The 16,763-nt window shown below is 36.1% G+C and overlaps 2 protein-coding genes and 1 pseudogene across 2 annotated transcripts; 1 reads left to right on the top strand and 2 right to left on the bottom strand.

Moving 5' to 3' along the window:
- Window positions 1-2,686: 2,686 nt before the first annotated feature.
- On the bottom strand, window positions 2,687-4,351 carry LOC111807406 (annotated as a pseudogene).
- A 967-nt stretch (window positions 4,352-5,318) lies between these two features.
- On the bottom strand, window positions 5,319-6,266 carry LOC111807011 (auxin-responsive protein SAUR36-like). Its single transcript, XM_023692575.1, has 2 exons — window positions 5,788-6,266; window positions 5,319-5,457 (listed from the first exon to the last, which is right to left on the bottom strand). The coding sequence occupies exons 1-2, from the start codon at window positions 6,237-6,239 to the stop codon at window positions 5,319-5,321; spliced, it is 591 nt and encodes a 196-aa protein (XP_023548343.1). The 5' UTR covers window positions 6,240-6,266.
- Window positions 6,267-12,091: 5,825 nt separating this feature from the next.
- LOC111807366 (GDSL esterase/lipase At4g01130) lies at window positions 12,092-16,429 on the top strand. Its single transcript, XM_023693064.1, has 5 exons — window positions 12,092-12,441; window positions 13,312-13,533; window positions 14,248-14,405; window positions 14,585-14,855; window positions 15,971-16,429. Exons 1-5 carry the CDS (start codon window positions 12,189-12,191, stop codon window positions 16,237-16,239), a joined length of 1,173 nt encoding a protein of 390 aa, XP_023548832.1. The 5' UTR covers window positions 12,092-12,188; the 3' UTR covers window positions 16,240-16,429.
- The last annotated feature ends 334 nt before the right edge of the window (window positions 16,430-16,763 follow it).

The following is a 16,763-nucleotide window of genomic DNA, read 5'->3' as shown; positions in this document are numbered from 1 at the left end:
GTCTTTAGACGTGTGTTTGTGTGTTGGTAGCAGATTGAAAAACATAAAATCGAAAGTATTATTATTATTATTATTATTTTATCGTAGATGCACTTCTGCCTTCGTAGAGTACATGTTTTACGTTGCATTATTATGGTGAAATGTCTCCAGATGTAATATAGGAAGCCAAGTAGTCATTAAATTTATGTCGTAATCTATTGTTCACATGTTTCCGATTCATGTTTCCGATTCAATTGACTTCTAAAATGTTTTCTTTCAAATGAGCTGCAAATCATTGTTTTCGCAGACATTTTATAAATACATGTTCTCTCAAAACTGACTCGAGGCTCGACCATGCATCAAGGTTCTTTGCAAAGTTCAATTTTTACACGACTGTCTTAGTCTAGGATTAGAACAAGTAGTGCATAATCGGTATCTCCTACCCAAAAGAATGTGATCGTGGCACCGAGTAGCAAAACATAGTGTTATTTGGAGGATTTTTCTTAATTGAAAAAAAAGAGTGCTAGTCTTTGTGGGTAGTGTCAAGCATGAATGTATTTTTCTAAAATTCTAGACTTATGTTTGCTTACGTCATTTTAACATAAACGAACGTTCCAAAAACGTGCATGTCTCAAATTCATATAGTTTTAAGAAAAACAATCAAATTTTATATGGGTACTTTTTTTCAAAAGTCGATCAAAAAATGCATTCTGTTCCATTAGAATATCGGTAAACTTCCATAATAACTTATTCAGTTTATACTTTAATCAAATAATTGTCTAAAAGATCGAGAATAAATAATTAGAGAATGTGGAAGTTAAAATAAAACGTGTCACTGTCTCCCATGACCATAAATTAATTATGTATTGAGAAAAATACCGGTAGGATTTCAATCTTAACCATATTTTTATGTGAATTAGGACCTAATTGAGAAAAATTAATATTTGTAGACACCCTATTCGTATAGGAACGCTACACCAAAGGGCACGCGTCAATCATGTAAGTCACCACACGGTATTTAGAAAGAAATACGGGTAGGATTCACTTGGAATGCATACATGCTTGTGAATTTACCTTAGGTGGTAGCTTTCCATGAATGACTTTAGGTAATTTGATTATTATGAGTACGAATGTAATATATGAAGCATTATGAGAATTATCTGAATGTTACAATTATGCTTTTAAGCTTTCGCTATAAAGGTATATGTTCAATTCATGCTGAAAGGCAGATGAGATTTTGTGAACCTTGCGCTTCGGGAGCTTGATGGATGTTATCGCCCTATTGAGCATGTATGTTTACTTTGCACGAATTACGTATGATAGTTGTGTGCACACTTAATTGATTTTCATGACTCACTGTTATGGTAAGCCTACGCAATTGTGGTTAGAGTGACAAGTCACTAAGTATAGACTTAACCATGATATACGAACTACCTCAGTAGTACTCATAGGGTGCAAGTTGTGTGAATGGTGTCATAGCTTCGTGGGGGACCAAGGGGTTCCTGATCAGGACCCGACTGCTTCTAGTCGTTTTAGCATAGAAAATGTGAGACCCACGTTGTACAGACCATTTAGTTGTATGAGATAAGGGAAGGGTAGCCCCTTCTCGATGAGGGGGACTATTGTGGACCTTTGTGGTTGCAGCTCACCTCTAAGTAAGATACCAAGTAGTCTCAAGAGCCATGTCGAGGTAGCTACTCATAGGTAACCAATCATACACAGTTTGGCAGAAGGGAACTCTTAGGATTTAAATGAAAGGGTGGAGAACCATAATAGCCCCAAGGGGATAAGATCATAACTAGATGTCCTACGACCAATGAGAAGCCCGTGGGTATCGGTTAAGCCTAAAATGCGATAAGAGTCTAAAAGTATGTAGCTTACTGAGTATAATTTTTATACTCATCCCTGTTTTCTTTCATTGTTTTAGGTATCTGAAGGCTCAGTTGAGGTGGAGGAGCGTTTGAGAGCTATGCGGTCACAAAAGGGGTCGTTCCATAGCGTCAATAAGTTTTTAGTAATTTTGGAGTCTTTTGTATTCGGTTTTATATTTGTACTTATGTAATATTTGAAACATTAAACTTCTCTCTCTTTTTGTTTTTATTTAATTTAATTTTTATCTTTTATTCTACCTTTCTTTTAATTTCTTTTTAAATTGCTCTCGCTTTCGTCTTTTTAGTTCCACTGCCTCACGACTACCGTCATCCCACTCCTGCCGTTTCTTTTTTAATTTGAACATAAAATTCAAATGCATATTTTGTCACAATTTAGTGCAACTTATTTTAGTTTGAATTAGTTATGGAATATATGATATTCGTAATCTTCCAGAATATATTAGTTAGGAAATATATTTTAGATATCGTAATCAGTTGAATTTGAATAGTAGTATATTTTATTTTATCATCAGTATTTAGTTAGTTTATATTTTCTTGGTAGATATTATTTAGTATCTTGTATCCTATTTAAAGGTGATGAATATCAATGAAGATTGAACATTCGATCCCAATTCTTTTTCTAATTCTTAAATCTGTATTCTTTCGTTGAGTAATAATATTTTCATATCTATGCACACTTAGGAGGGGTAGATATTGCGTCATATTTATTAGATAACATAAATTATAAAAAAATAATAATAAAAAAAGAATGAATTTGTTAGAAATTTATTAGATAAAAAGTAAACTTAAATAGGTTGGAATTTTAAGGACCTAACTCATGAACAAATGGAGCGTTTGGAGGAAATATGAACACAGATCTTAATTTATGGAGCACAATCCCAAATGAATCGATGGGTTTGATCCAATTTTCACTCCCAAATCTTCATTTCCATTGTTTTCATTGAAATCTCCAACATTTTTCTCAGTCTTTACTGGAGAATGTATACTTAAAGTCATCAGGATCATCAAATCCTTCACCAGGATCTCTCCCCTCCCTAATCTTCCTTCTAACATCTTCAACTCTTTCAAGAATTCCTTTAATGGCTAAATCAAATGCATCCTCAAAATCCCACGAACTCGATCTGGGATCTGCATAAACTATTCTTGGAATCATTCTTATGACCTCTTCTCTCATGGCGGATTCCCTGTCTTTCGAAATCCCTTTCAAAATCCCCTCAATACTCCCACTCCAGATCCTCGCATCCCTCACAGGTATATACACAGAATATGCTGTTTGGTTCTCAGGAAAATGCCATAAATATTGGGAATATGCAGTACCTGGATTGAAGAAAACTGGAATGCTGCATCCACCTAATATCGAATCGAATATTGATCTTCTGGTTTATGAATCTCCTGGAGGTTGCAAGCAGAAGATCGAGCTCTGAAATGCTTTCATGGTGGTGATAGGATCATCACAATTAACACCATTGGAACTGCAATCCATGAATTTACAGAGAGACGATTCTCGACATTGCTTGATTACCGTATCTCGAATGGAGTCTCTGAGACCCGGCCGTGGAGCGCCGATGAGGGTGAATAAATGACGGCGCCGTCTGGCTCTCATGAGATTCTGCAGTTCAACAACTTCACTCCGTTTGGATGGATGAAAATAAGTCGGCTACGGAATCGCAAAATCGTTTCTCCACGAACTCGCTTCAATAGAGAGCATCGTCATATTGTGAGATTCAGGCAAGAATCTGAGTATACTCCCCCAACCAGAAACTTCATCCGTTTTCCTTCTGAAATCCCAAGAAATTCTTCCTGCAACGAAGAAATGGTCCCTCCCAAACATCCTCTTCCACTCAGGTTTTTCAGAAATCAAACCAACAAAATCCCTAGCGGAAGAATCCCTAGCCGAGATATTCGGATTCCATAGGTGACGGCTGATATCGAGGCCAGCGTAAAACGGAATATAAATACCTGACGCCATAGCCGAATCGTTCGTCAAGCATTCGTACTGTTTGATTCTGTTGTGGAAAATGACCTCCAACAGAAACTGATTCGTCTTGAACAAACTACAGTTGAAGAAAACTCCTCGAGAATCTTCGATTTCCGGCCCGAGGCCAGAGTTCTGGAAATACGGACACATATCGGACTTATCGGTTCCTCTTGTAAGAGATTGGCAGTCTCTAATCAAATCGAGATTAAATCGACTCGGAATGTTGTGGATGAAGAAGTAGCGGCCAGAGCAAGGATTCTGGAGTGGTAATTTGTGGTGGAGAAGACAGAGGAAGCGATGAGGACGCCATTGTCGGAGGAAGGGAAAGTGGAGTAATCAAAACAGAGAAAAATCCAGATTAGGGCGAAGGAAGTGAAAATGGCGAAGCAGAAATCGGTGGAGCAAGTGGTTCTGAAGAGCTTCTCCTCCATATGGCTATGGCTGTACAGGGATCAGTGTGGCAGAGGGGTTATTGTAGGAGACGATCTGCATGGAGTACGACGCCATTGATTGGGTGCGAAGGAAAGAAACAAAGGAAATGGAAGTGCATTGATTATTGGGCGATAGATAGGGACGGGAAAATGATATTATGAGCGTTTTAATTTACCAGCGCAGACAAGTATGATTATTGGGTTTATAAGTGAGGAATACTTCATTTGTAATGGTCGAGATCCACCCGTAGCAGATATTGTCCTATTTACCTTTCCCTTTCGAGCTTCCCCTCCTCTTTGTCCTTTCCCTTTCGAGCTTCCCCTCATCTTTGGCCTTTCCCTTTCGAGCTTCCCTTTAGGCTTTAAAACACGTATGGTAGGGGAAGGTTTCCACACCCTTATAAAGGGTGATTTGTTCTCCTCCCCAACCAACGTGGGACATCACAATCCACCCCCCTTCGGGGTCCAGCGTCCGCTGGCACTCATTCCTTTATCCAATCGATGTGGGACCGCCCCCAAATCCACCCCCATTTAGGGCCCGACATCCTTATTAGCACACGCCTCGTGTCCATTGGTATGAGGCCTTTTGGGAAGCCTAAAGCAAAACCATGAAAGCTTATGCTCAAAGTGGACAATATCATATCATTGTGGAGAGTCGTGTTCGTCTAACAATGCTAACATGGTATCTGAGTCATGCGTTTAACTTATTCAGCTATATATAATCATTAATTATTAAACAAAGAAGTTGTGAGCATCGAAAACGTAGTCAAAAGTGACTCAAATAGAAGGAAGTCGAACTTCGATTAAGGGGAGGTTGTTCGAGGCCTCCATAAGGCTCGGAGGAGGCTCTATGGTGTATTTTGTTGAAGGAGAGGATTGTTGTGTTTAGAATCATTCAAACTTGACATATTCGATCTTCTTGTTGAGTGATTCGAATCTCAAACAAGTGTTGTTGCTTTAAGATATTCTATCAATAAATTAATTTGAATCGTACTTTCCCTTGAGACGACTCCTTATCAGATGGTGTCATCAGTAGTGTCAATCAAGCTCGATGGAATATAAGTGAGAGATGATATTGTACTGGTTTCCATGTGTCGGAGGTTTATGCCTCATATATGGTTGAATTATGACTTCATTGACAAAGTCCGCCAAATTGTAGTAGAAGCCAAGTAAATAGCTATAGTGAATTCAAGTGAACTCATTGTATAATTGAATAATTAACACCAAACTCACCATCCCATCGTGAGTTCAAGTGAGTCCAGTAAAACCAAACGTAAGACTCCTGATGACTCAAAGAACCAAACCGAGTCTTATACATGTTGAACAACCTATAACTGAAAAATCTAGATTATTTCGTATATACTAGTTTAATTATTTATGATTATTCCATTCAAGTCAATGAGAAGTCCAACTCAGCCAAGTATTAACCAATCAAAATAATTTACATCAAAATCCACAAAAAAAAAAAAAAAAAAAAAAAAAAAAAAAAAAAAAAAAAAANTCCGGCGAGCAGCAGCTGCCGGAGCTCCTCCACTGCCGGCAATCCCGGATCCGGGTCAGGATCCGCTCAAACTCCGAATACCCACAAGGAAAAGTAATCCCTTTCTTATGTTCAAACCCATATTCATCCTCTGCTTCCCTCAACAACTCAATGAAAAGCCTATGCTTGAAATACACCACCGGCACCAAAACCCGGCTGAATTCTCCTCCGCTTTCACCGACGTACACCGCCAGCTGTCCTTTCGGCACCGGGTTAGGCTTCTCCCGGACCGACTCAGCTCGTCGGAGGAAACTCAGCCGGTGGCTCCAGCTGAGAAGCCTCGACGACAACTTGGGCTCGAGCGATGAGTCCTCCTGGCTTAGCCTATAATATCGAGTCACCGGTCGGATATTTCCCCAGAGCCATCGAGAGAATAAAACGAGCCGCTTTCGAAGCTTGAAGCCTCGGAGCTTTCTCATGGTGAGAGAGAGAAGGAGATGAATTGGTGAAGGATCAAGCATAATGGAGAAGACTAAATACATCATTTAATTAATTAATTAATTTATTATTATTATTATTATTTTTTGTATTGTATTGTTCATAGTATAAATATAATTTTATGTAATATTTAATAATTTTCGAAAGGCCGTAGTACTTATTGTATACGGAATCGATTTATTTATTTATTTATTTTGGGTTGGCGATGACGTGGAAAATAATTTTTTATGCCTGCCATTCAACTCAAATATGAGGATAAGTTAAAAAAAAAAAAAAATAGTATTTTACCAAGTGGATCAAAGGTTTAGTTAGAGTTAGGAAAAGAACGAATTTAAAAATAACTCGAATCGATACTCTTAAATATTTTAATGATCAAAATATTTTAATGATCAAAGAAGACCTATAATTTTAAGTTAGAATATAAAATCTCGTCTCACAATGTCCCAAAATTTAAATATCTCGTCGAAACGAGCTACAATGATCAAATTGTCAAATAAAAAAAGGGACGATAAAGTAATATTATCTTCAATCGTTGAAGAACCTTATGAACTGACTAGAATAGATTAATTTAAACGGCAAAACGAATCAACAAAATTATCATTTGTCGAGAATTATTGGGAGTGAGTCGCACATTGGTTAATTTAGTGGAAGATCGTGGATTTATAAGTGGGGAATACTATCTTCATTGGTACGAGGCCTTTTGGGGAAGTACAATGTAACAACGAGAAAAAGAAAAAAAAGATTTGGAAACCGTCATGATTGAACTACCGAAAATGTGCACCTTTTTGGTATAAGTAGCGATATTTTCCATTCTTTTAAACCTTTCTTAGTCATCTTATCCTTAAAATTTCTCTCATTCAGATGTAGTTTCGGTTCATTCATGTAGTTCTCCTTTACGCGTGATATGAATCCAACAACTGATCACGTGCATGTACCCGAAGGACCGATTACAAGAAGCAAGGTTAAGAAGATTCAAGAGGCCTATACATTGCATCTTCAAAAGCTAGCTAGTGTACCGGTTGAAACAAAGACTTTTGAGCCCAAAAATCTTTATAGCATTAGCATATCAAATCAAGAAGATAATGGAGTGGCTGATATTGGAAAGTAATTAGAAGACTTGCCTTTGGTAGTTGAATTACCAATTAAGGAAATTATTAATGCCTTATTTGCTTCAATTTATATTTAATAGCATTTATTAATAGTTTGTATGAATTGCCTTATATTCTTCAATTTGTATTTAATAGCATTTATTAGCATTTATTAGTGGTTGGTGGCTGAACTTTATTTTGTTAGGGTTATCTTCTGGGCCTATTTAAAGGCATGTAATATTCATGTTTGAGGGATTTTGGTTGAATACAGAAAAAACCTTTGTGTTTTCTTGATACCCTTTTGGTGTTATTCTTTTTCAAATCTTGCTTTAGGTTTGATGTTTAAACCGATTCATTGAATTAGTTTTGATCAAGCTAATTCTGGAGTGAATTGTCTTGGTATCTAAGAGTGACCATCATAGATTCCAAGTTCGATCTAAGAGTCATTCATCTTCTAACCAGCTCTTGGTTGGAATCAATCTGTTAAGTTAGCTTTCTCTGTGAGCGTTTTGCAAGGATTCTAGAAGAACCTCTAGCTTTGCAAATTCCAGCATTGTTGGCGCTTATCAACGCGAGTGTTAGATCTTCGGTTGGCTTGCGTTAACTTAGCCTGGTTGATTCCCTCTTGTGATCAGCTCGTCAGGTTGGTAGCTTTGGCTTGATTGCTCAACCCGTTTTCCTCATCTCAGGCGGCTCGGTTGGAGCCTTGGGAGCACTTGAGTCGTTTTTCTGTAACTCTAACCTATGCCAAACAAGTAATTGATTTTACTGTTGGCTTGGATTAATTACTTGATTGTTGTTTGTACGACGCATGCCATGACAATTTCATTACTTTGAACTCATGACAATATCATGCCAGTAGTAACATCTCTATTTAATTAAAAAAAAAAATAGAATTGTTACAATTCAATAATGAACCGAACAGACTGAAACTATTTACTAATTGTTCTAAAGTATATAGGACAAACAAAGATATTTTAGCTCGTACTATTTAATCCAAGTTGGTAGGCCAAACGACGTATTTATTAATTTATAAGTCCAATGTGACATTATTATCCTAATAAATAAATAAATAAATAAATAAATAACTTCCTTCTTCCTCCTCTCAATAATTTTTTAAAAATATTTTCAACATTACCAATATTAATAATTATTCACTATTTAGTTTTAATAATATGTATATTTTTTTCTAATAACTTCCTAAATTTTATATATATAGAAAAAAAGAATCATAGATTTATTTAACATAAATTGAAACCCGAGAGATCGGTTAAACATTTTGAAAGCTCATGGACAAAATTGACACAAACCTGAAAGTTTAAGAGACTAAACTTGTAATTTAACTAAAAATTATTAAATTTAAGACAAACCAACCTGAGCTCAATGACAAAAGGTTGCTCGATCAGCTCTATATAGTATAAAGTAACGAAGAAAACGTACGGTGATAACTGTAGGGACAAAGAATAAGTAAACGTCCACGACTATATTGTCAAGTTTAATGATTATGGACCCCAAGAAAAGTGAAGTCCAAATTCTCGAACTAAAAATAAATTTATTATTATATTTTTAAACATACTAAACTATATCGAGAAGTTGATTTCTTAGCTTCGATTTTTCTCTTGTTCTATGAGATTTATGTTAAATTTTAACCAAAATTGTTCTATAAACTCGTCTTAAAAGGGGGCGAGAGACCATACAGGTTGACGTAGTAGCTAACCGGCACATGGATTCACTCCCTCAGGCTTAGAGTGACTTTACGACCCTATAGAAGGGTCCGTCATTTATCCTTCCACAGATGATGTTCGGACCAATAGATACCATTGGATATCGTTAAAGTAGCACCTCGATCCAAAACATGGATCATTTACTGTCTAGACAAAGCAAGTTACTTAAGTCAAAGTACAAAAAGGTTAGACAATCTGCACAGACTTCAGACTTCAAAGATAAGAATCAAACGAGAGAACTACTCAAAACTTCAACGTCTCCGAAGATGCTAGATAGCTTTAAAGATTAGGCCCGAACTTTCTAGAGCCCAAACAAAAGTTCCTGATGATCTACTGGGATAAAGCTGGCTCCGTTTTTCATTTCTTTTTCAGATAATTACTATTTTTTAAAATGTAATTAAGCTTTTGATGTCCATCCTTATCTCTTAATCTTGATTAAGAAAGGGTACCAAATGCAAAATTTCAACATTGTCCACATGTATGTTATCTTGTTTGTCGTTTAGCGCTACCCGTACAATTTGGAGCAAAAGTCCAAGCAACTTTGTTCATATGGGTAATGCTCATTACAATCTCCGTAAAAATAAATGAAAAATTTTACTGGGATAAGAATTGAAAAAATTGTCAAAGACAGGGACGAAAAAGGCTTTTCCTTTCACGCCTTACCTCATGACATCTCTATAAGTGATTGATAGCAAAATGAACATCGATTTAGAAACTTTAGTGGGCTCGGTTTAGGCAAAAGCTTTTACGTTAGGTTAGATGAATAGTGAGAAGATGAATCCGAATTGGTCAAATCATGGTAAATAATCATGATACACGTCATACTTCCATTATTATCATTTTTTAACTTCTTTATGAGACAGGTGTATGCATACATGTCGTCATTATTATCATATATAGTTCATCTATATCTTATAGGTATAATTGTGAACATGGCATCATAACATGCATGGCTGACATATTCGAAATACGTGTATCATATATCACTCATATCTTAACACATAGCTATAAATGCGTCGGCTAAAATATGAGTGTTCATATGACCCAATGATTTGAACAATTTAGTATCCAACTCAAAGAGTAATTTTTTTTTTCGAAGTGGGTTGAATTTTTAGAAAATCGAAAATTTTGGTTCGATTTATGAGTTTGACTTTTTTAATTGGACCAACCAACCAATTAAAATTTATAACAGACCCTAATTCTATTATAAGAATATTTAACATTTGTAACTGATGTTATAATTACTTGTGACTTGAGAAGGTTTGATATTTATATTTTATGAGATTTTAGTTATTAATGTGAAATATTTGTAGATATATATGATTTTTTTTAAATAATTTAAAAAAAAAATAAATAACTCAATGACGGGATTCAACCTAACCCTAAAAATAGAGGGTTGGGTTGAGTCATGAACCTTACTCTGGTCATCTCGAGCATGAGCCTGAAATTTTGGGCTAGTCCAATGTTTTTTTCCAACTCAACTTGTGTATACCATACACAAAAGTACTCGTATGAATATATGAGATTCGACATCGGTTGGAGAGGGGAACAAGACATTATTTATAAGGGTGTGGAAACCTCTCCCTAGCACATGCATTTTAAAAACCTTGAGAGGAAGCCCGAAAGAGATAGCTCAAAGAGGACTATATTTGCTAGCATTGGGTTTGGATCATTACAAATTGTATCAAACTCAAACATCGGACTGTGTGTCAGTGAGGATGCTAGACCCCAAAAGAGGTGGATTGCGAGATTCCACCTCTGTTGAAGAGAGGAGAGGACACTATCTACTAATGTCGGGCCGTTACATAACATATGTTTCCATAAAAGACCGAGAAAATTATAAAAGAAAAAAGAAATAGAAAATTGATAAACATGGTTTACTAAGTCCAAACATACTTAATGTTACTAGCTTATGCACGTGTCATGGTCTTTAATTGGGATGTCGTCGTCAACCGTTGTCTTTACATGAAAAATGTTGAGCACACGGCCTACCATAATGGTAAGTTATCCCATCATTCCTAACACAGTATTAGAGTCATGCCCTTAATTTAGTCATGTCAATAAGCCTTCAAATTTTGAACAAAAAAGTTGTAAGTCTCGAACGTGTAGTCAAAACAGATTAGAGATCGAGAAAAGTTCAAAAAACTCAATGAAAAACTTATTGGAAACGTAAAGTTTAGCGATGAATCAATTGTACCAATCCAAGATAAAAGATTTATCTTGTTCCCGTGCAAAAACGACGATTAGCATTTACTGGCCATTATAAAGGCCGGTAATTTGATTACTCTTTGATAACTTTCTAAATATGCTTCAGAAATCAAACATGTCATTTGATGTCTAATTTCTTCCCGAGAGTTTATATTCTTTCATCGTCTTTGTCTATTTGGTTCACGGAAGTAAGGTAGTAGCATTTCCTTGATATCAAGAGGGTTAGCGAGTGTGAAACGATCGAGGAGAACGAGAGTATAATACTGCTAGGATTATTTTATACTAAGCTTAGATATTGAACAAATCTATATTTTATCATTCGAAGTTCCATAAAAGAACGTAACAATCTTCACCCGATATATTGAGTTACTTCTCTCGTTGTCGATTGATTTTGATATAAAACCACATATTTATTTAATATGGAAGCACAGCCCACAAAAATCCAATGGTTCGGAATTTGGATCTGACCCAAGAATGGTAAACTCAAATAGGCCCGTTTTCCGTACTCAGAAGATAAGTAGACCTAAAAATCTTTATATTCTTATTATCCATCCATTACATATTTACAAAAATTGATTAAATCAATTAAAAATACTTTAAAAATATATATCTAACTTCCAAAATTTCAATAATATCATAAATTTTTTATTTAAAAAAAAAAACCTTATTAGTTTCAAAAAAAAAATTAATTAATATATTAATAGTTTTTCTCCCTTTTTAAATATTTTAGTAGATTTTTTTTTAATTAATTTACCTTTATTATTATTATTATGGATTTAAAGTTTTACATATAGTGCGTCAAGTTGCCGACGGGACTGAAAAAGTGGACCCCACACTCGAAGATTAAAAGCCATAAGCGATCGACACAAATTTTCACAGTCCGCTCCGCTCCACATTCTCCGACCACCAGATGGCCCTCCTTTCGCCGGAATGTTCACCTCCATTTCTGAAGGTTTTTGCGCTTCTACTAACCGTTACGGCGGCGGTGGCGGCGGCGCATTCGAAATGCGAAATCGAAGCGATCTTCAACTTCGGAGACTCCAACTCCGACACCGGCGGGTTCTGGGCGGCTTTCCCGGCGCAGTACGGACCTTACGGCATGACCTTCTTTAAGAAGCCCACCGGCCGCGCCACCGACGGAAGGCTCGTCCTCGATTTCTTAGGTAATTTTCTTTTCTTCCACCTCCGATTTTTGGATGTTTATTGTACTTTGTTTGAGCACCGACGATTTCAAATTTTATTTATTTTTTTATTTATTTTTATTGGTTATAGAAAATGACGTTTTAATTTTTTTTTAATAATTATTTAGTGGAATTTAGATGTTTGATTAAAAATGTAGAAATTTAATTTTCTTTTTACTAAATTAAAAAAAAAATACCTTTTATTTTGTCTAAAATAATATAGTTAAACTTTTTAAAAAATTCAAAAATAATTCAAAAATACTCTTTAATTATTAATAATAATTTTTAGAAGTTTCAATAATACATCAAAAAAAAAAAAATTGAAAAGTATTATTACCCTTATTTTTTTTTTAATGGAAATAGTTAATATTTTAATTTATTAATATTCAAAAGTGTATTTTTTTCGTCCTAATATTTTTATTAATTTAATCTTTTTTTTTTTTAATGAAATTGATTGATTTTATAGGTTATTTCAAATTTCTTTAATTTTTTTCAATGCAATTTTTTTTTTTTGTTAACGAACATGTATTTAATTCAACTTTAGATGTTCCACCTTTAGAATATAATATCTTATCTAGTTAGATCTTTTTGAAGGTTGAAATTCGAAATTCCCTGTGGAAATTTGATATGTCTCTTTATTTATCGAGCTTTTATGATGCAGTTAAATCTCTCCAGATGTTCGTTAATTATATCAAATATTAATAAATAAATAAAATTGTAAAAATATATGCAAATCGTAGAACTAAAAATACCAAATTTATTGGTCTATAACAAAATGTAAGGCTGAAGATTTGAATCTCTGACCTCTTTTATCTTATTTATGATATACATTTTACGTTTGCGTGGGTGCAGCTGAGTCAGTTGGAGTGCCATTTATAAGCCCATATCTGAAGTCAATAGGTTCAGATTTCAGACATGGAGCCAACTTTGCAACATTAGCTTCAACGGTGCTATTGCCAAACACCTCCTTGTTCGTCACTGGAATCAGCCCCTTTTCTTTGGCCATTCAGCTCAACCAAATGAAGGAGTTCAAGTTCAGAGTTGATGAACACTACTCTTCTTCCCATTCAAAAGGTCATCAATCTCTTCTAATTTTTTTGTTTCGGTTAACCACGCTATTTAAATGTTGATTAGATTTGACTAATACGAACTGATTTGGCACAACGTAGCACGTTGTCTCATTGTCACATCGTGTCAATTATCATTGTTGGTTTAGTAAGTCTACCACATTTTATTACGTAATAGCTCAACCCTACCGTTAGCAGTCCGCTTTGGCCTGTTACGTATCACTGTTAGCCTTACAGTCTTTCCATACCTTTAAGAAATGTTTTGTCCCCCACTCCATCTGTTGTGGAATCTCACAATCCACCCTCCCTGAAGGCTCAACATTCTAGCTGGCACAGTGTCTGTTGTTCGGCTTTGTTACCATTTGTAACCGCCCAAGCCCACCACTAGTAAATATTGTCCGTTTTGGCTTGTTATGTTTCACAGTTTTAAAACGCGTTTGTTAGGGAGAGATTTCCACACCCTTATAAGAAATGTTTCGTTCCCCTCTCCAACCGATGTGAGATCTCACATAGAATGTATTTTAAAGTTCAAAGACTACATGGATGAACCCGAGACCACATTCGAATGAGACTATAGTTAAGAAATGCTTAAAAGAATTATTAGCTACTACTTCTATGAATGAGATGCACTTTTCTTTTTGGTAGCTCAATCACAAAACCGTCAAAGTTAAAGCATAATTTTTATTATTCTAATACATAGTATGATGTTTGTGGTGTTCAGGATGGACACAACTTCCTCCACCCAAAATATTTGGAAAAGCTTTGTATACATTCTACATTGGTCAAAATGATTTCACCTCCAACTTAAAGGCCATTGGAATAGAAGGGGTTAACCAATATCTTCCTCAAGTTGTCTCCCAAATTGTTTATTCCATCATGGTTAGTATCTCCTTTCTTGTTTTTCGATTCTTTATACAATGCCATACCCTCTTTCCCATCATTTATAACTTATACGGTCCTTAAAACTACGAGAATTCAAATCTCTGACTGATAGGAGAGATTATTGATGTCTTGTTCCGTTTGAGTTGGGTTATAAACTAACGTAGGTTTGTAATTAGGAGCTATACAAGTTGGGAGGAAGGAGGTTTCTAGTGATGAACATGGCTCCGGTGGGGTGCTACCCTGCCCTTTTGGTGGAGCTTCCACACAAAAGCTCAGACCTTGACCAATATGGCTGCTTGATATCATACAACCAAGCTGTTAGAGACTACAATGCCATGCTTAAGAAACAGCTCAAACGGGCAAGAAAGGCTATCCCTAAAGCTTCACTCCTTTACTTTGACACTCACTCTGTCATGCTGCAGCTCTTCCAACGTCCCAAGTCTCATGGTATGTATGCATTGCTATTCCCTTCCTTTTCCCTCCTTACTTTTTGTGTTTTGCATTGGTTTTAGGGCACGTCTCCGTGTAGGATTCTACTTCAGTTGGGGAGGAGAACGAAGTATTATTTATAAGAATGTGGAAACCTCTCTCTAACCGACACGTTTTTAGGGGAAGTCCGAAAGGGAAAGCCTACGAAAGGAAAAGCCTAAAGAGAACATAAGCTTTTCCTTTCGGGATTCTCTAGCATACATTGTTCTCTTTGAACATTCCCTTGCGGGATTCTCCTTAAAGTTTTTAAAACACGTCTACTAGGGAGAGGTTTCCACACCCTTATAAAGAATGTTTCGTTCTCCTCCCCAACCGATAGGGGATCTCATAATCCACCCCTTTCGAGGGCCATCGTTCTCGTTGGTACTCGTTCCCTTTTCCAATCGATGTGGAATCCCCAATCTACCCCTCTTCGAGGTCCAGTGTCCTTGCTGGCACATCGGCTCATGTCCACCTTCTTTAGGGCTCAACCTCTTTGCTGGCACATCACCCGGTGTCTGGCTCTGATACTATTTGTAACCGTCCAAGCTCACCACGGCCAGATATTGTTTTCTTTAGGCTTTCCCTTTTGGAATTCTCATCAAGGTTTTTAAACGGGCTAGTGAGAAATTTCCACACCCTTATAAAAAAAATGTTTCGNCTGCCAGATATTGTTTTCTTTAGGCTTTCCCTTTTGGAATTCTCATCAAGGTTTTTAAACGTGCTAGTGAGAAATTTCCACACCCTTATAAAAAAAATGTTTCGTTCTTCCCAACCGATGTGGCATCTCACAAGTGGGCTTGAGCCATTACATCTCGACTCGTGCACAACATGTAGAGTTGCCGAGCGTTTGAAAAATAGAAGAAAATGACTTAGTACTTCCTTTAAAAGCATCCATTCTTAGAATTTCTCAAACGAGTTTTGATTATCAGAAATTTAAAAAAGTTATTGTAATTGATCCAATTTAAAAGAACTTTTAAGTCATTCACAAACACTTTAAAGTGCATGTCGAACACATACTTTTCGAGCTCGGTGCATATAGTATCATGTTTAATACCAAGGACTTTGCTTTGATTTGAATTGATATCTATCAGGTCTTAAATATGGTACCAAAGCTTGCTGTGGCCATGGTGGAGGGCCCTATAACTTCGACCCAAGACTTATCTGTGGAAATAAGAAGAAGATAAACGAGAAGTACTTAACAGCAACAGCTTGCTCTGATCCATATAACTATGTAAGCTTTGATGGAATCCATGCCACAGAAGCTGCAAACAAACATGTTACTTTGGCAATTCTCAATGGCTCTTATTCTGACCCTCCCTTTTCCCTTCAAAACCTCTGCAATTTCCGACCTCTTGATTGATCCGATCGTTCTTCAATAAAACCGTTCGATGTGAATAAAGATTTCTCTATTCCCATCGATCTCGAAATAAGATTTAACTATATGTAAAACGTTCATGATGTATACGGCTGGTTTCAATTATATCCCTTTTCACATATATCCCTGTTCACTCATCGTTCGTCTATATGAGATATCTAATGTTGGGTTCATGTGGATTACTAGTATTTTTCAATCTTCGTTGTACTCGTTTTTATTATATAGGAGAAGTCGAAAATAGATATGTCCATGGAGCAGGACGGGGGCAAAGAAGTCTTTCCCGTCCCCGTCCCCTCCTATTTCAATTCTCATTCCCCGTAGGGAATTCACGGTGATCGAATGCTCTGCAATGAACTTTTTTCCATCTTTTATATATATTTTTTTCAAATAACGTTAATGTTTAAGAATCATACATAATTGAAACTAGTCGTATACTTCATGGTTCGTTTGAACGTTCTTTATCGCTCTTCCTCATTCGGGTTTCTCTCCTCGTATATTAAAAATAGCAA

This window comes from Cucurbita pepo, chromosome LG12 (genome assembly GCF_002806865.2).
Source record: "Cucurbita pepo subsp. pepo cultivar mu-cu-16 chromosome LG12, ASM280686v2, whole genome shotgun sequence".
NCBI classification, from domain to species: Eukaryota; Viridiplantae; Streptophyta; class Magnoliopsida; order Cucurbitales; family Cucurbitaceae; genus Cucurbita; species Cucurbita pepo.
Note: the sequence above shows the minus strand (reverse complement) of the source record. Positions and strands in the feature narration are given on the sequence as shown.

Excerpts from the sequence above, each read along its gene's own strand:
- LOC111807011 (XM_023692575.1), bottom strand. The coding sequence starts at position 6,239 with ATGAGAAAGCTCCGAGGCTTCAAGCTTCGAAAGCGGCTCGTTTTATTC.
- LOC111807366 (XM_023693064.1), top strand. The coding sequence starts at position 12,189 with ATGGCCCTCCTTTCGCCGGAATGTTCACCTCCATTTCTGAAGGTTTTT. Across the intron at positions 13,534-14,247 it reads CTCTTCTTCCCATTCAAAAG|GATGGACACAACTTCCTCCA; the intron begins GTCATCAATCTC and ends TGTGGTGTTCAG. Across the intron at positions 14,406-14,584 it reads AAATTGTTTATTCCATCATG|GAGCTATACAAGTTGGGAGG; the intron begins GTTAGTATCTCC and ends GTTTGTAATTAG.